Source organism: Netta rufina, assembly GCF_964035555.1.
Source record: "Netta rufina genome assembly, chromosome: 5".
Lineage (NCBI taxonomy): Eukaryota > Metazoa > Chordata > Aves > Anseriformes > Anatidae > Netta > Netta rufina.
The window spans coordinates 62,354,367-62,372,577 of record NC_140128.1 but is presented as its reverse complement, the minus strand read 5'-3'; the positions used below and the strand labels follow the sequence as shown (position 1 = coordinate 62,372,577).

General features: G+C 61.5%; 1 protein-coding gene across 2 annotated transcripts; it reads left to right on the top strand.

Moving 5' to 3' along the window:
- The first annotated feature begins 1,518 nt into the window (after positions 1-1,518).
- On the top strand, positions 1,519-17,045 carry FRMD6 (FERM domain containing 6). 2 transcript variants are annotated; one of them, XM_084288280.1, is made up of 14 exons: positions 1,519-1,593; positions 9,181-9,385; positions 9,873-9,963; positions 10,073-10,152; positions 10,896-10,972; positions 11,524-11,710; positions 12,397-12,552; positions 12,855-12,920; positions 13,008-13,076; positions 13,184-13,358; positions 14,311-14,634; positions 14,735-14,866; positions 15,421-15,512; positions 15,619-17,045. In XM_084288280.1, exons 2-14 carry the CDS (start codon positions 9,287-9,289, stop codon positions 15,901-15,903), a joined length of 1,833 nt encoding a protein of 610 aa, XP_084144406.1. In that variant the 5' UTR covers positions 1,519-1,593; positions 9,181-9,286; the 3' UTR covers positions 15,904-17,045. The 2 variants fall into 2 exon arrangements, with proteins under 2 accessions (XP_084144406.1, XP_084144405.1); XM_084288279.1 differs by having other exon boundaries at positions 10,073-10,215.
- The last annotated feature ends 1,166 nt before the right edge of the window (positions 17,046-18,211 follow it).

The window sequence follows — 18,211 nt, the reverse complement described above, 5'->3', positions numbered from 1 at the left end:
GCGCTAGCTGGGGAAGGGAGGTCTCCAGAGTGAATTTTTGGGGAGAAAAAAAGACTTCTGGCTGGGGAGGTGGCCTCTGCTCTGCCCGTCCCCTTGGCTGCGGTGGCACCAAGCACGTGCCACCGGTGGCTTGACGGGGACGCGGTGTGCCACGAGCAGCAGCGAGCTGCAGAGTGCAAACGCTCCCTGAATTTTTCATGGAAGAAGAGAGCCCAAACCCGGCGCTTCTCCAGCCCCTTTCAGCTCTGCCGAAAGCCAGGCTGTTTTTTTCCATGAGGACAGCAGCAGCAGCAGCGCGTCGGGTTCCCACTGCCGGCACCGCGCGCTCGCGTCGTGTAATTACCCGGCACGATCTGCCGGGCTGCAAACAGATTTCAGGAGCGAGCGTCAGGGTATTCGCAGCAGAGCTGCTCTTTATTTAGGTCTGGGAACGAGCGGCTGTTCTCTCCCACAGCCTCGCAGAGACTGCGGGGGCAGAGCCGGCCTCGCAGGTCAGCCCGAAAGATGCCTATAGACACTTAAAAGTGAGGAATAAATAACTACTCCCAAAACAAATCTCGCCATATGGCACTTCTGAGGAAGGAGCGCCGCGGAAGATGCTTTGCCGCTAATTTATGGCGCTGCTGCTGCTATTCCTGGCCCGGGTCACCGATGGAGCCTGGCCCCGTGTGCGCATCGGCTGCCTTGTGGGCACGGGGCACCCCTTACGGGCACCCTTGGGCCGTCACAAAAGCCAGACAGACCCCCCCGTGGTCCTGCTGCCAGGACATTAGGGGAGGATTTTGTAGGAGCGGGATCCGGCCCTAATTCTGGCTCGGTTTGGTTCCTGAGGGCAGGCCTAGGGGGTCGCTGGCACGGCCGGGGGGTGCTCAGAGCCCCAGGCACCGCACGCTGAGGGGTGGCAGCGGCTCCTCCACGGCTGGCTGGGGCTGTGGGAAAACCTGGGGGCTTTGGGGATTTTTTTGGGGGGGGTTTATGAGAGATTGGGGCTTTGGGGGAAAGCTTTCTGGGGGTTCTTTCTCGGTGGCATAGCAGCGGCCCAGGCACCACGAGTTTTTAAGAGCAGGGGGAAGGATGAGTGATGTGATGGGGCACAGGCAGAGCCCGGGGCTTCTGCTCCCAAGGGGCTGCCTCGGGATGGAGCTGGGGACCGCAGGGCTGGCTCAGGGGGTGCTCGGCTCCCCCCGCAGAGGCCAGGCGATGCCGGTGCCCCCGGGGGGATGCCCGGCTCCCTCCCGGCTCCCCCCAGGGGCTGTCCGCTCCCTGCGTCTATCAGCTCCCCGCAGGCAGCTCAGCTCCCCCAGGACCACCCCTGGACCCCCTCCCCGGTGCCCTCCGTCCCCTCCCGGCCCCTCTCCGCGCTCCCCCCGGGGGCTGCCCGCTGCCCCCCGGCCGGCCCCGGCCCCTCGCCGAGGCTGGAGGGAGGCGGCGCCGGTGGCGCTCGGGGCGGTGCGGCCGGGGAAGGGGCGGGGGCGTCGGGCTGGGCTGGGCTGGGCTGGGCACGGCTCGGCACGGCTCCGCACGGCTCGGCACGGCTCGGCACGGCTCGGCACGGCACGGCTCGGCTCGGCAGCGCGGTCCCCGGAGCCGCAGGTAGGTGCGCACCCGTGCGCCCCGCACCGCGCGCACGGCTCGGGCACGCTTTGGCACGGCTCGGCCGGGCACGGGCACGGCTCGGCACGGCTCGGCACGGTCCATCCGCCGCTCTCCCGGCTCCGGTGCAACCCCCGGAGGTGCCCCGGGTGGGCTCGCGTGGCCGCGGGGGGCGTTTGGGGGCGGCGGGGGCCGGCGCGGCGGCTTGTTGCGCTTGGGGGCCGAGTTGGTGCCGGAGAGCTGCAAGTGGCTTCATTTTCCAGGAATGCGAGTCATTTCCTCTGGCCGGTCGCAGGGAGTTGAAATTTAACAGCGGCGGGGCTGCTCCGCCAACCCCCCGCCCGCCCCGCTCCGCTCCTCTCCTCTCCTCCGCTCGGCCCCCGGGACCCCTCGCCCGGGGCTGTGCTCGGCCCTGGGTCCTGCCCATCCGTGGGACCCCCTGCCCCTGGGTCACACTCGCCCGTGGGCTGCGCTTGCCTGGGGGTCCCCTCACCCGTGGGTCCCATCGCCCAGGGGTCGCAGTCACCCATGGGTCCCATCGCCCAGGGGTTGTGGTCACCCGTGGGTCCCATCGCCCGGGGGTCCCATCCTCACCCGGTCCCCTCCCCTTGTCTGTGGGTTACACTTCCCCATGGGATCCAGCACCCATGGGTGCTGTTGGTACCCTCACCATGGGGCCTCTTGGCCATGGATTGTGGCCTCTGGGTGCTGCTCACCCATGGGTGCCCCTGCCTGTGGGTGCCCTCACCCCAGGACCTGCTCAGTCCCAGGGGAGGCTGCGTGGCCAGAGGGTCACCGGGGCGGGTGGGGACACGGGGGTGCCATGGCACGGAGCTGGGTGGCACCCAGCGCACCCAATAACACCACTATGGCTCAGTGCTGTGCTTCCCACTGGGGATGTGAACCCCCATCCATGAGGATAAACCCATACAGCCCCTTAACGAGGCCCTAAACGAGCTGGTGGCCCCATAGGGACTAGCGTTCCCACGAGGAGTACCTTTCCCTGCTGCTGCCACCGCGGCATCCCCAGGACATGCCACCGCTGTCACCTCGCAGGAGGGTGCCTTCGCTGTCACCTCGCAGTCCCAAATCAGCTTTTTTTCTGCTCGTGGCTGAGGCGTTTTCTGGTCATGAGGGTGTTTTTCGCTCGAAGCCAAGCTCAGCTTTTCCAGAACGGTTCCAGCCGCGCTGATTGCGCGCCGAGGGTTCCTGCCCTGCGCGGTTCCTGGGCTGGTTTGTGTCGGTGTTTTTCCACCAGGCTTGCTCGCACTCCCTAATTCTTAGACAGAGCGTGGATGGATTTGGTCTCTGTTGCCTGAAAGCGACGTTGTTTCGTTTAAAACTCCGAGTCCCGAAGGCAGATTGGGATTTGGTTATAGGTTAGAGGCTTTTTACTATCAGTTTGCAAAGGGGTTCTTTTTTTAAACTCGGTTTATTCAGGCTCTTTAAACCCAGAATCTGTAAGCAATTATTCCATTACATGAAAGTCAGTACACTGAAAAGGATTAATTCAGACCAGATGTAAAAATAAATGTGAATTTCAAATTAAGATGATGTCAGCTCCCTCCTGCTAAAAAAAAAAAAAAAAAAGAAAATAAAAAAAAAAAAAAAGAAAGGCAGCGCTGTGGACTCCAGATGGAATATACAAATTATGGTTGTGGTTAAAATATCTGCCTGGTTGTTAATTTAGTTTTATGCTTTTATTTTTTTTTTCTTTGCCTCTCTGAAAAGCAGGCTTATGATATTTTCCAAAGGCAGAAGGCTCTCCCCAGCGCTGCCGGGGAAGGGGAGCTGGGGAGGTGCGGGGTGGCTCCCCCAGCCCTGCTGTTTTTGGGGCTGCCCGGGGTGATTTGGAGCGTGGAGGTGCCCGGCTGCTCGCAGAGACCACGCTGCTCGCTCGTGGGCTGCCCAGCCGGGGCGTCTCTGCTCTTCCCCTCCAGTCCTGAGGATCCCCAAAATAGTAACTTTGGCTTCGTTTGCCCCAATCCGGAGCCGGAGGCAAAGGTGCCGCGGACTTCGGAGGGCGCAGATGGGGACCTGAAGGTTCAAGGCGCTGCTGTGTGCGTTTCGGCATGAAATGGGGCTGGTTTTGTGCAAAATGGAGCTGAGAGCTTGGTGCCTGGCATGCGTGCGCTTTGGGAAGCGATGCTGGGAGCCACCCGGTGGGGCTGAATTTGGGGAACCCGCCGGCATCCCGTGGGGCTGTGGCTGGGTTCTGCACCCACCCCACGTGCCTTGCACCTCGCTGCGGACCCGGGGCAGGGCAGCGCTTCCCCACGTGCGGTTTTGAAGCCGTCTCCTTCTCTCCTGGGAAATCTCCCCTGTCCCGGGGCTACAATAAGTAGGATGGAGGCTTTGGGTTTGGGGCTTTTTCCACGTGCACCCGGAGCGGGGACCGCTTTGGGCGCTGAGCCCCAGCTGGGCCGTGGCAGCGCGGCTCCTGCCCGGGAGCACGGCCATGGGATGGGGCTCCCAAAAGGGGTTTTTGCACAAAAATCTTCCAAACCCTCCCGAAAGCCCTTTCCCTGGGAACGGGGACTTTTTCCCGGGGTTGGGGCATCACGCAGGCAGGACGCTGCCCTGGAGTTGGTGTTATTTTTTTTAGCAGGGGCTTTCATGGTTTGGAAATGTCTCTTTCCGGCACGGGGAGGCCAAGCTGGCTGCGGGGAGGTTGCTCTGCTCCTTGCCTTGTGGCTGGAGAGCAGATCCTACAGCCAAACCCAGGGCCAAACCCCCGAGGATTTTTGGATACTGCTCGGGCTAACCCCACGGACGGAGAGGGCAGCGCTGCTTCCCATCCCCAGGCATCCTTTGGGGCAGCTGCTGCCATCCCGGGACCCGTGCTCCAAAAAACCCTGCTGTGGGGCTGGGGGAAGTTTCACAAAGCCCCGGAAAGCGTGGGGTGGGGGTGTAACAGGATGAAAGCACTGTGCAGGGGCTCGGGGTGCCCGCGCCGGGGTCCCGTCTGGCCGGGGCGCACAAAGCCCCGTCTGTTCCCCTGCCTCTCCTCGAATAACCCGCAGCAAGCAGAGCAGCGCCGCGTCTCCTCCTCCTCCTCCTCCTCCTCCTCCTCCTTCTCCTCCTCCTCCCGGCGCTGCCGCGGGGGATAATTGCTTCCAGCCGTGTGCCAGCCGGCCTCCAGCCCGCCTCGAGCCGTGCGCCTCCTCTCCGGCCTCCGAGCGGTCTGGGCGCCTCGCGGTGCGATTTTGGGCACCGCCACGGGACGGGGGTGGTGGTGGCTGGGCCAAACCCGGCTTTGGGAGGCTGAAAAATCAATGGAAGGAAGCCCAAGTGCCCCAGCTGGATGCTGCAGGAGGGAGAGCTGCTTCCAGTGGGGAGGCGCAGGCTGCATGGCCATCCCGGCGTGGGGGCACCTCCTCGTTTCCAGCCCTCCCAAACTGGGCAGAGCTGCAGGACACCAGCTTGGCCGGATGCGTGCGTGCAGCCCCGGCCTTGCCCCTGGTGAGCTGTCCCGATGGATCATCACCGCCAGCTTCCTTCAGGGCTCGGACATCTGCAGCAGCCGGGGGGGGAGCATGGATAGAGCCCCCCCAGACCCGGTGGTGCCGCATCTGGGAGCTCTCGGCAGGCGTTGCTGGAATCCCAGAGGCCGGTGGTGAAGTTTTCCAGAAGGAAATAAAATGGAAGGGGCTGGTTCGTGAAACAGGAAAGGAAAACAGAGAAGAGAAAAAAAAAAAAAAAAAAGCAAAAAGCAGGAGCTGGCGGCCGGAGCCTGCCGAGATCCGTCTCCTGAGCGCCTCCGCTGCTGGTTTTAGTTTGTGGAGCACCGAGCCCAAAAGAAGGCAGTGAAGGCAGGAGGAATTGCTGTGCCGCGCACGGGTAACGCACAGCTGGGAAACTCCGTGCTCCCAGGCTGGATTGGACATTTTGCATGGCACAGGGAGCAATTTCCTGAGCCCCCGGCTCAATTTCCCGAGCCCCTCGGCTTGCCCCGGCTGCAGCGTCCCCGTTTTGGGATTGTGCTCGTGTCCCAGCCCTTGGTGGCCATCCCCGGGTGTCCCCAGAGCTGCTGCACGCCGGTGGCCGCGGGGACCCCGGTGCTGCCCCGGCCGAGTCCCCAGCACCCCGACAGCTTTGTGGGGGATGAAGTAATGGAATATTTATAACCCGGTCCTTTTTCCCAGTGCAGGTCTCTTTCATCTCCCTCAGTTCGTTATGAGGAAACTGTTGAGTTCAGGAGGAATTGGAGACAATTTTAATTACGGGGTGACCGCAAGCGCGAATTAATCTCGCTTTTGGGTTCGCCGAAGCTGCGCTAAGTGACAGCCTCCAAACTTGTAATAACAGCTTGCGCATACCTGCGCCCTGTGATGTGGGGTAGAACCGACTCTCAGCTCTTCCAAACAAGAAATTCCTGCCCCGTGAATTCATCTTCCCATCCAGCTCTGCACTTTGTTCTGCCTTTCCTCTCCCTGCGCCGATCAACCCTTGCATAATCCCTTAATGCGCTGCTATTGTGGCTCCCGAGCGCACCCAAACAAAAGCCGGGGACCGGCGGCCGGCTTGGACGGCTGATAGGACAGAATTTACAGGGGAAAAAAAAAGGAAATTGGTCAAATATAAACGTGACGGCGCTCGAGGGATGCTGTTAAGGGACGTGCTTTCAGCGTGTGCCTTGTGCTGTGCTGCTTCTCCCCGCCTTGGTGGCAGCAGGAGGGACTCGCTGGTGACCGGTGCCACCCGCCAGCACCGTGACACCCGTCCTCGGGCATCCCCGGAGCCAAAATGTCACAACCCAAGACCCGGCCACGTCCTCTGGGTCCGATGCACGTGCAGAGCAGCCTCGTTTGGCACGGCAAGGAGCTGCGTGCCGGCTTTAGGGAAGCAAAAACCCACCTCGGCCACGGAGTTCAGGCTATGCAAATCCCCGGCGCTGGAACGGGACCAGAATTGCTGCTGGCTGTGAGAGCCTGGCAAGCTGCTCCCCCGCTGCCAGAGCCCTCGCGTGCCCGTAGCCATGCGTGCAGGACCCACACAGGTTCCACACGGCGCGTGCCCGGGTAGCAGGGATGTTGGGAGCTGCTTTCTGGGCTTTATTGCACAACGTTTTCCTTCCAGGGCAGCTCTGTAAAAGCTTTCGTCCCGCGGCACCGGGGCAAGCACAACGGATCGAGGAATTTTCTTCCTGTCCCCCGGAGTCCTGGAGCGCAGGGAGGCTGATGTGGTGTCTGCAGTGCCATCCCATGATGTTTTAATGCTTTTTGCCCGAGCTCCCTTTAGCAGGAAAACCACCAGCGTGCCGTTCTAGCTGCGCCGTGGCTGGGAGAGCCGCGAGTGCCGGCACCACGGGGCTGCTCCATGCCCAAACCCTCCGTCCTCCATGGGTTTTGCAGCCTCACGGGTGCCAGCACCGCTTGGCTCTAACAAACCTTGCCAAATCGCACGTGGGGAAGGTTTGCTGGGGGTCTCTGCGTGCACAGGGGCAGCTCTTGCTGGAAAATCGCGGGATCCAAGCAGAGCTCCCTTGCTGCAATCTCCTCTTGCCGTTCCCAGCCCGGAGCCGTGCGTGTTCGGGGCTCGTGTCAGCGCTTGTTTGGGCACACGGGGAGAAAAATACCTGTTTGCTGGGAATCTTAACAGCGACCACAGATAGACCGAGTTTGCCCCCGGCTCACGGTTAGCCAACAGCAGCACTTACCGGGTTATTTTCCTTTTTTTTCAAGCCTTTCCACCCAGCGCCGGCGGGTATTTTTGGGGAGACAGCTGAGCGCAGCGCCCAGCCCGCGGCTGTCTCGGCGCGCCGGAGCAGCACAGGGAATGCGAGCTGACCTCGTGGGAAGGGGCAGTAGCTGCCCCAAAATAATGCCCCCAGCTCTGCGGGGGGACAGCTCACCCGGGAAGGGCTCGGGGTGCCCGATGGGTGCCTCTCACCCAGCTTGCGGACACCCAGGGGAAGCTCCAGCAGCTGGGGGGGGTTGTAAAGCTGCCCCGACACGGGGAGACAGCGTTCAGCAGGAGGATCTGGAGCATTTCCTCTACAAACACAGAAATGCGTGGTTTTTTTTTTTTCCTCCAGCATTTTGCCTGCTCTCGCAGGCAGTGCCCTGCAGGGCGAGGAGTGAATGTATGGCCTGGCGTCGCTCCCGGGGCACGGGCGGTTTTGCCAGGGCCCCGAAGATGTGGTTTCATTTCCAGGAGCTCTTCGGGCTTCTTCCTCGGGGCTGGGCCGGCTGCCAGCAGCCCGGCTGGAGGAAGGACCCGCTTATTTCTACCCGGAAAGTCAAAAATATTCTGTGCTGTGGCTGCAGCAGGAGGATGCTCGGGGGCTGTGGGGCACCCGTGGGTGGCAGCGGGGTGCCGAGGGCGCCGTGCAGCGCCTGCCCCTGGGGCACGGCGCCCTCCCTGCTGTTGGGGACGCTCACCAAATACCTTCAGCCCCGTTTCCTTCCCTGCTGTGATTTTTAATGAACCCCGAAAGCAGCCTGGCAGCTGGGCTGCTTGCTTCGAGTCGGGATCGAGCGTGTCCGGGCACGGGCACGGTGCGCAGAGGCACGGGTGCAGTGCACGGCCACGACGCATGGGCACAATTCAAGTGTGCAATGCACGGCCCCGTTGCACTGCTCTGGTGCACAGATTTAATGCACGGCCACGTTGCACAGCCACACAACACCTCGGAGGGTCCAGCCCAGCGTGGCAGGAGAGCTTCACCTCTGGGTTTCCCAACTCGCCCTCACCGCCAGCAACCACCTAGCGCCAAGTCACCTCGGGGCACTTCTTCCTCCGCTGTAAAAATCTCCGAGTGGAACTGTTTTTGGAAGCCAGGCATGTTTTTGTTTAGAGCAGAGCTAATACTTGGTGCAGAGGGAGACGCTGTCGTGTCCTCGGTGCCAGCGCAGAGCTGCTGGTTAGGAAAAGGAGCGAGCTAGTTGGGGTTTTAAAGATCCTTGCTCATTGTTTCACGCGGGCGTTTGCGTCCCCGGGGACAGCTGTGGGATGAAGAGTGCTTAAGGAATATTTGCCCTTGAAAATAGGATAAAACCCAGTTGCCTGTGGTTGGTGCTGGGACGGGTTTGTCTTGGCCGTGGTCCTGACTCAGGCGAACGCAGGGGATGAGCGAGCAGGGGGCGAGGGCTGCTGGCTGCCCCGTGCATCCCGTGGGGCTCTTGCAGGGTTTGTCTGAGCCCTGCAAGAAATTGGGGCGGTGCTGGAGGGGCACGGGGCTGCTGGGGGGGGCACAGGTCCTAAATCCAGCCCCCACTGATCTGGGGCTTTCTGCAGCTCGCCGCGAAACCTCCCGCGAGGCAGCGCCGCGGCGGGCCAGCCTGGTTTGTTCCCAGCACAAAGAGTTTTTTATGATGGCTGCGATGCCCGGAAAGCCTCCTCGGAGGTTTTTCCGAAACTGTAGCCGGGAGAAGAAAACCGCTGCTTCAGGCTTTTAGGGCTGGGCTGAGACCCCACGCTGCCCAAACCACGGCGGGGCACGCTCGGGTGTCCCCTGCCACCCCTTGGAGGGGGGACAGCAGCGTAACGGGAGGGGATACGACTGTGGGGGCCTCCTGGGGAGCTCATCGTAAAGCACAGGACAGGGAATTTGGTGCAGGGCTCATCCGACCCCGTGTCCCACAGGGATGGCGCCCGCGGGGACCGAGGCCGCCCCGGCTCGCCGGTGAGGTGCCCGCCGCCCGCCCCCAGCCCCAGCCCGGCCGCTCGGCGAGGGAGAGCCCGGCCCACGATGAACAAGCTGCCCTTCCACAACAACCGAGTCATGCAGGACCGCCGCAGCGTGTGCATCTTCCTCCCCAACGACGACTCCCTCAACATCATCATCAACGTAAGGCGGCGGCGGCGGCGGATCGGGGACCCCCCCCCGTTCCCGCTGAGCACGGCCGCTGGCGTCGCCCCGCGCCTCCTTTGCCAGCTCTCCTCTCGCTTCTGCTTCTCCTTCCGAGCCCCCCCTGCCCTCTCCTCGCTGCTGAGACCCCCATGGGTTGTTCCCCTTGAAGGTGCTTTACGCTCTCCTGCTGCTTCTTCGTTCCGTGCGCCGCTTGCTGAGCTTTTCGTTGGCTGCTGGCCGTGAAATTCCCACACTCTGCTGATTTATTTTTTTATTCAGCGCCACCCAATATTCCACTTTCTGCCCCCAAAGCAGGCTGCTTGCACCACCCGCGCTCAAGCTGCCCCAGCTGCGCGTATCCCACATATTTGGGGGGGGGATTTTGTCCCCGTGGAAAAGACCCAGACCCCCCCCCGGTGAGCGCGCCGGGGGCCACGGCAGGGTTTCGGTGCCGGTGCGACGGGGCTCGTGCGTGCATCCGCAGGTGAAGATCTTGTGCCACGAGCTCCTCGTGCAGGTGTGCGACCTCCTGAGGCTGAAGGACTGCCACCTCTTCGGGCTCAGCGTCATCCAGAGTAAGTCTGGGGCTGTCCCACCCTCCCCGGTGCCCGTCCCCGGTGCCGTTTGGGCGCGTGGACGCGCCGGCCACGCTCACCCCTGTCCCCCCCCCCCCCCCCCCGGCAGACAATGAGCACGTGTACATGGACCTGGCCCAGAAACTCTACAAGTACTGCCCCAAGGAGTGGAAGAAGGAGGCCAGCAAGGTCAGCGGTGAGGTGTTGCATGGAGAGATGACGGCACTAAGGCCACCTCTGTCCCCGGCGCAGGTCACTGTCCCTGCGCAGCTGCGGGGGGCGGGGGGGAGGAACGCGTTTTGGGGCGGGGGGGAGGAGGGGGAGTGTGCAAACCCCGAGGGGGCTTGGTGGCCGTCACCCCCGTGCCACCACGTGCCCCAGCTGGGGACCTGTCCTCTACATTAATTTTTTCCCCAGTGATTTGTTTCCCTCTCTCATTTCCCCATGTTTCAGCAGAATTTCAGCTGAAATTCAATTATTTTTTTTTCAGATTTAAAATCAAGCATCCTTTTTTTTTCCCTTTTTTTTCCCCTTTTTTTGTTTCATTTTTTGTTTCCTTTTTTTAATTTTTTTTTCCTTTTCCCAAAGCACCTTTTCATCATTTTCAGTGCAGCCTGCACGGGGAGCTCGGTGCGAAGGCTCCCGTGCTGCTGCGGGGACTGGCGAAGGGGACAGGGAGGGATGGAAGAGGGACAGCAGCACGGGGGAAGGTGGCTGCAGACCCTCTGGGGGTCTCAAACCCAACCTCCACCTTCTTTAAACCCAAATCCCCTTTGTTTATTGGGATAAGGCAGATTTGGGGAGGAAAACATGGTGGTGGGGAGGGGAACTGCCAAGGCAGACCTTGCGCTGGGGGTGCCGGAGTGGGGACCGGGGGTCACAGCGTGAAAATGGGATCCCCGCAGGAGCCCCGAACGCCTTCTGTGTTTCAGGGGATCGACCAGTTCGGCCCCCCCATGATCATCCACTTCCGAGTGCAGTACTACGTGGAGAACGGCAGGCTGATAAGGTGAGGGCTGATAAGGAGATAACCGCGCGCGGGGGGGCTCGTGGCGCACCGGGCTGCGTCTGGGCAGTGCCAAAACCCTGCAAAAAAAACCCTACAGGTTTTTATGAAAGTAACCCAAAACAGCGTGTCCTCTTTCAGGAGTGTGCAGGCACCCAAGGCTCGCCCCTTTTTGCCGTCCCTGTCCCTAAATCTGTTGTGTGCCAAGGGACCCCGCGCTGCGAACCTCCCTGCAGGGACTATCAGGGATGCATCTCCCCCCCCAGTGATGAAGGAGCCATTTTTGGGGTTGGGGGCTGCGATTTAGGATTTTATCCCTCTCCAGCAAGCCAGAAGGGATCTTGACATCTCCTTTCAGCATAAAAACAAGACATCTGCAGGGCCTAAACCATCTCCGTGCCGCGCTGGGACCCGGTGGCCGCGCGGCGGTGCCGTGGCAGCGGCTTTAATTTCCCAGCTGCCGACTGGGGGTGCTGCGAGGGGGTGCCCGCGTGGACCTCGTGCTGCCGTCGGCTCCCCAGCACCCCCTCCCCGAACCCTCTCGCCCCCTGCAGCGACCGGACGGCGCGGTACTACTACTACTGGCACCTGCGGAAGCAGGTGCTGCACTCGCAGTGCGTGCTGCGCGAGGAAGCCTACTTCCTGCTCACCGCCTTCGCCCTGCAGGCCGACCTGGGGGATTTCAAACGCAGCAAGCACTACGGGAAGTACTTCGAGCCCGAAGCCTATTTCCCTGCCTGGGTAAGCCCGCTGCTGCCTGCCACAAGGATAGCCCGTGTCCGCGGCACCTCCTGCCCGCTCTCCGCGCCGCTCGGGGTTTGTTTCAGGGGAAGGGGCGATGCTGCTGGCTCCTCGGCTCCAGCCTTGTCCTGGTTATTAATAACCGGTGACAACTGCTGGGGCTGCAAATAGCTCTCGGGGTCAGCGTGGTGGTGCCACAGATGGGGATTTTCCTGTGTTTGCTACGGGGATGCCATCTACGGGGGGTTTCCCCTCGCGCCGCGCCACCCGGCCACCCTCACGTGCCCTCCGTGGACTGCCCAGGGCATCCCGCAGCCAGGACTGCTCAGGACGCCGGGATGGCAGGATGAATAAATCACAGAATCATAGAAAATCACATAAAAGGTGTAGGCACTGCTGCCCGCTTTGATTGATGACTAAAATTTCTTGGGTTTGCCCCAAATCTACCAGTTTCCGTGGTATTCATACCTGCTGGGGAGCAGTGACGGCCCCACGGCCGTGCCCAGTGGGAAACCCTACAAGGAGGAATGTTTGGCCCCTGTATTTATCCTATTCTTACCACCAGAAATTGAGCACTACAGGGATGGGGGGCTCGCAGGTCTCTAGGATGGAAGGCGCTGCTCTGCTTTGCCTCTTCCCCCGGCCTCGCCCCTGCTCCCCTCGACACCCTCCTCGCCTTCAAACAGGTCGTGGCCAAGAGGGGCCGGGATTACATCCTGAAGCACGTCCCCAACATGCACAAGGACCAGTTCGCTCTGACGGCCTCCGAGGCCCACCTCAAGTACATCAAGGAGGCCGTGCGGCTGGACGACGTGGCTGTGCACTACTACAGGCTCTACAAGGTGAGAGCCCCCGCTGAAACGGAGGAGGAGAAGTTTGTCTTCGGGGCATGGCACGTATGGAGAGCGCCTGAGCACGGCGAGGGGGCACGTTGTTGAAAAGAGCTGGAAAAATGGTTTAAAATACCTTTTTTCCAGCCATTTGTGCCCTGCAGGGAGATGCGCGTGGGCGAGCTGCGGCCACCCGCGTGGCCACCGTCACCGGCGTGGTGCTGGTGCTGGGTGTGCTCAGGCACAGAAGTGCCCCAGCCTTAAAAAAGCTGCAAATGGCGTATTTAAAAGCCTCTCATTTCTCTCCCTTCCAGGACAAGAGGGAGGTGGAAGCCTCCCTGACGCTGGGGCTGACCACGAGGGGCATTCAGATCTTCCAGGTACGGGGCCGGGCAGCGCCCAGGGCTGGGCTCCATCCCCGCGGGCTCCCCGTGCCCTCATTTCCTCAGCTTCGCCTCTTCTTGCAGAACCTCGACGAGGAAAAGCAGCTGCTCTACGACTTCCCCTGGACAAACGTGGGCAAATTGGTGTTCGTGGTGAGTGCGGGGCCACGTGCGTGCCGGGCTGGCTCACTTGGGGTGCTCCAGCTGGGGTGCAGGACGCCGGTGCCACCCTTGCTGAGCTTCCCCTGGTTCGTGCACAGGGCAAGAAGTTCGAGATCCTTCCCGACGGGCTGCCCTCGGCCAGGAAACTCATCTACTACACGGGCTGCCCGCTGCGCTCCCGTCACCTCCTGCAGCTGCTCAGCAGCAGCCACCGGCTCTACATGAACCTGCAGCCCGTGCTGCGCCAGGTCCGCAAGCTGGAGGAGAACGAGGGTAGGTGCCCGGGGGGGCTGCCCTGCAAACCCTGCCCCTGCCGGGCTCGCTGCCCGGCCTGGGGATGGAGGAGACCCCATGGGTCCCCTTGATGGTGCGTCAGGGTGGTCCTGGTCCTGGTCCAGAGCTGGGCTGGGGGTGGCCGAAAGTCCTCTCCTGGTTGGGGTGGGTGCCTGTGGATATCCCCTGGGTGCTGAGGGATGGGTGCGAGCCCTGCTGTGCTCCCCAAGGGCCCAGTTCCTCCCAGTGCCCCAGCACGGCGCTTCCCAGTGCCCCATGGCCCTTCCCCAAGCTCGTAAGACCTTTGTGGAAACAAACAATCCTCTCCTTCTTCTCCTTCTCCTTCTCCTTCTCCTTCTCCTTCTCCCCCTCCTCCTCCTCCTCCTCCTTCTCTTTCTTTTTCCTCTTCCTCCTCCTCCTTCCCCTCTTCCCCTTCCCCTTCCCCTTTTCTTCCCTTTTCTCCTCTTCCTCTTTCCCTTCCTCCTCCTCTTCCTTCTCCTTCTTTCTTCTTTCTCTTCCTCCTCCTGCTCCTTCCCCTCTTCTTCCTCCTTCCCCTTCCCCTTTTCTTCCCTTTCTTCCTCCTCCTCCTCCTCCTCCTCCTTCCCCTCCTCCTCCTCTTCCTTGTCCTTCTCTTTCTTCTTTTCTCCTCCTCCTCTTCCCCTTCCTCCTCTCCATCTTCCTCTTCCTCCCCCTCCTCTTTCTCCTTCCCCTTCCTCCTCTCCATCTTCCTCCTCTTCCTCCTCCTTTTTCTTCTCTTCCTCTCCTTCCTCCTCCTCTCCCCCCGGAGGCAGCGCCCAGCACCTTTAGAGCTCCTCACCCACCTCCCCCAGCCCCCGCGTGCCACCACGGAGCCGTCTCCCATCACGCCACCCCTTTGGGTTTGGGTTTGGCACCCCGGGGGTGGCTTGGGGTTGCCCTGTGGGGCTCAGGGTGCCCCGTACCACCCTGGCAGAGAAGAAGCAGTACCGCGAGTCCTACATCAGCGACACCCTGGACCTGGACATGGAGCAGCTGGAGAAGCGCTCGCGGGCCAGCGGCAGCAGCGCCGGCAGCCTCCGGCACAAGCGCCTGTCGCGGCACTCCACGGCCAGCCACAGCAGCTCCCACACCTCGGGCATCGAGGCCGACCCCAAACCCCGCGAGACGGGGGCCGAGGAGGCCGGCGTCCACCGCAAGCTCAAGACCTGCAGCTCCATGACCAGCCACGGCAGCTCCCACACCTCCGGCGTGGAGAGCGGGGGCAAGGACCGGCTGGAGGAGGACTCCCAGGATGAGGGTGAGCGACCCCAGAGCCTCGGTTCCCCACCCTCGAGGGCTCTTGGGGTGCTTCTCCTCGCTCACCCGTCCCCATAAATCTCCCCCCTTGCCCCGAGCAGAGATAGAGATGCTGGTGGACGACCCCCGGGAGCTGGAGCAGGCGGGGGAGCTGGCGCTGGAGGTGAGCCCCGATATGTGCGTCTACATCACCGAGGACATGCTGCTGTCGCGCAAATTCAACGGGCACTCAGGTAACACCAGCTGGTCCCCTCCTCCCCTGCCTTTCCTCTTCCACGTTTGTCTCGATATGGGACAAAGAAAAACGAGCCCGAGAGTCCCCTTGGGAATTTTCGGGTGCCCGGTGGGTGGAGGGGAGGATGGGGCACGTGCAGCCAGGTGAAAATGCGAAAAGCCCCGGAAAGGTGTGGGGTTTTCTAAGAGGAGGGTTTGCTTTAAGGTTTTTTTGGGGGGTGCACGTGGAAAGGAAGCACAAACCCGAGCAGCGAGCCCCTGTGACAGCGGGCAGGGGGTGGCAGGAGTCTTGTGGGGACGCCGGGAACGAGGGCAGCAGTGCCCTGGCCGGAGCCAAATGTGGTTGTTGGGAATCATTTTGGCTTTGGGTGCCGTTTTGGTGCCGATTTGGGATGCTTTGTGGGTGCAGAGCCCTGGGGGTGCCATCCAGCTGGGGGTGCCGTCCAGCCGGGGGTGCCTTCTATCCCAAAGCAATGGGGTGGGCACCCCAAGGGAGCCGCAATGCCACGAGATAACCTTCACACCCTCCTCTTCCTCTCTCTCCCCGGCGCAGGGCTGATCGTAAAGGAGCTCAGCTCCTCCACCTCCAGCTCCTCGGAGACGGTGGTGAAGCTGCGGGGGCAGAGCACGGACTCCTTACCCCAGGTAGGTGCCACCCGCGGGCTCCCCACCCCACGTCCCCTCTCCTGGGGACGTTCGGGTCTCCCTTTCCCCGAGGACCCCGGCTCCTGACGCCCTTCCTTCCACCCAGACGGCGTGCAGGAAACCCAAAACCTCGACGGACCGGCACAGCCTGAGCCTGGACGACATCAGGCTCTACCAGAAGGACTTCTTGCAGCTGGCCGACCTGTGCCAGGACACGGCGCAGAGCTACACCTTCGGCTGCGGCCACGGCCTGGCCGAGGACGGCCTCTACTGCCACGGCTGCCTGGCCCAGCAGTGCCTCAACATCCAGGAGGGCTTCCCCGTCAAACGAACCAGCAAATACTTCTCGCTGGACCTGACCCATGACGAGGTCCCGGAGTTTGTCGTCTGAGCGCGGCGGGGCCGGGACTGGCCGCTGTGTGTCCCCGTCCCCCCCCCCCCCCCCCGCCATCTCCCCGGCAGCCTTTTGCCTCTGGGAATGGTTTGTGCAGAGCACAAAGTCCTGGTTCGCCTCGGAGGAGCACAGCTCGCTTGGCCAGCCCCCGTTTTCCTCAGTGCCTCGGGGCAAATTTTGGTTTTTCTCCCCTCCCGGCCCCTTCCCTTCGTGCTGCTGCTCGGTGGCAAGGAGATGCTGGGAAGGAAAGACCGGATTGCTGCGCCCAAGCCAAGCCAAAGAGATGTAAATCCCCTCCAGGCCAGTATGGGAAGCAATAAGCAGCCGGGGATGTCCCTGCTCGGGGAAGGGACAGTGCCCGAACCCAGATCTTCCAAAAAAAAAAAAACAAAAACGCGCTGGAGCTCGGTCCCGGTCCCGCTGGGGGACGCGGGGCGAGCGGGGCCTTCAGGCCTTCACGGAGCTTTATTTAAAAAAAAAAAAAAAGAAAAGAAACCAAAAATACCGCACCCAAGAAAACCCAAAGGAAAGGAGAACGGAGAAGGATGGGTCACCCGTGACGACGCTGCAATAACGCTCCCCGGCTAGAAATCCCATATATAAATATATCCAAGCACGTATGTTTATATATGGCCGGATCCCACAGACCCATTTTCAGTTTGTTTCTGCGCTGAAATGCCTTTTGTACAAAGGATACGCCTTCCTTTCACGAAGCATACAGACAATCAGTTTGTTGTTTTATTTTTGTTCCAAGCACTAAGAGACTTTCCCAGCCAGGAGAAGGCGCCTGCAGCCGCGCTGGGAGCGTGGCTTTTCCCGGCGCGGTCTCAGCTCCGATTTACCACGGCTTTCCCTGCGCCCTTCAGGCTTTTACGCTTCGAACGGCTCTGCCAAAGGACGGTGGCCACGTGCTGGGAAAAGGCACCCGTTTTTTTTTTTTTTCTGAGAGCATCCCCGGGAAGGAAGGTGCAAGGAGGGGAAAGCACCGGGGCAGCGCGTCCTCGCAGCACAACGCCTTCTCGGGCGGTCTTTTTACCGAGAGTTTAGCCGTCGACAGCCAAAGTTTTACCCTGTTTTGATATTACTGCCTTTTTTTTTTTTTAAAACTGGAAACTTTTCTTAAAAAAAAATATTTTATAAATAAGCACAATCTTATTTTTCTAAGAAATGTTCAGAGTGGGGGGGGATCGGTACCAAAAAAAAAGCGGAGCGGAGCTGTCGGCACGGTGCCAAAAAATCGGGGTTATTGCTATGGGGGAGCTGGGCAGGAGGGGTGGGCACGGTGGGACTGATGTGTGTCACGGGAAAACGATGTAGGGATGCCAGCAGGAGGCTGGGGACCCCGTGGAAATCCCCCCGAAACCCACCCAAGGCAGCGGTGGGATGCTGCGTGGGGGCTCAGGGCCCTGCGTCGCTTTTTGGGGACCCCAAAAGGCCGAGGGATGGCTGTGACACCGCATCCCGGGCTGGGGTTTGCTACAGACAGCCACCATCCCTGGGTGGGTTACGGTGTGCTGAGGGGGTCGGGAAATCCCCCAAATTCATCCCTGGCCTCTTCCCCTTCCCTGCGAGGCTGCAGCATGCGCCATTTGGGCACGAAATGCGCAAATTGGTGATGGAGGAGCGTGGGGGGGATAGTGGCAAGCTCAAGGCCTCGCTGTCCCTTTCCCCACCTCATCCCACAGCCAAAACTGAACCAGAGCAGCTCCCCAAACCCAACACCAAGCACGCAGCCCAGCACCAAGCAGGGTGTGGGGTGAGAGGCCAACATGTGCCCGGGGGCTGCGGGGTGCAGAGGGTGCCACACGGGTCCGGGGCCGCTGTGTGGGGTGGGATGGGGCGTTTTGGGGTTGTCGGTGGCCTTCTGAGGTTGGTGCTGGTCCCTCGGCAACACCGAGCTGTCCACGTGCACGAGCTGCATAGTCCTTTCTGTGAAAGGATCCCCCTGTCAGGGCGGCGCGAGAGCGCAGTGACTGTGTGGCGAAAGCCAAACCCGAGTAAAACGGCCCCAAAACCCCAGCGCCGTGTCATTCGTGTAACGAGGAGGTTTGTCGGGCGCCTTGTGCGGTGCGGCCGGAGGTGACAATAAAAGTGCCCCTTGTTTGCATCCCCTTGGCTCGTGGCGATTTGAGGATCGACGAAGGGATGGAAGGCGGAGGGACGGGGCGCACGCGAGGCTGGGGGGGGGGGGTCCCCAGCCCTGTCCCCCTGCCCTGTCCCCTGCCCGCTGCTGGCAGCCGAGCGGTGGCATTTGCTGCCATCCTGTGGCCGTGTCCCCGTCCCCATCCTGCGTGGGGAGCCCTGG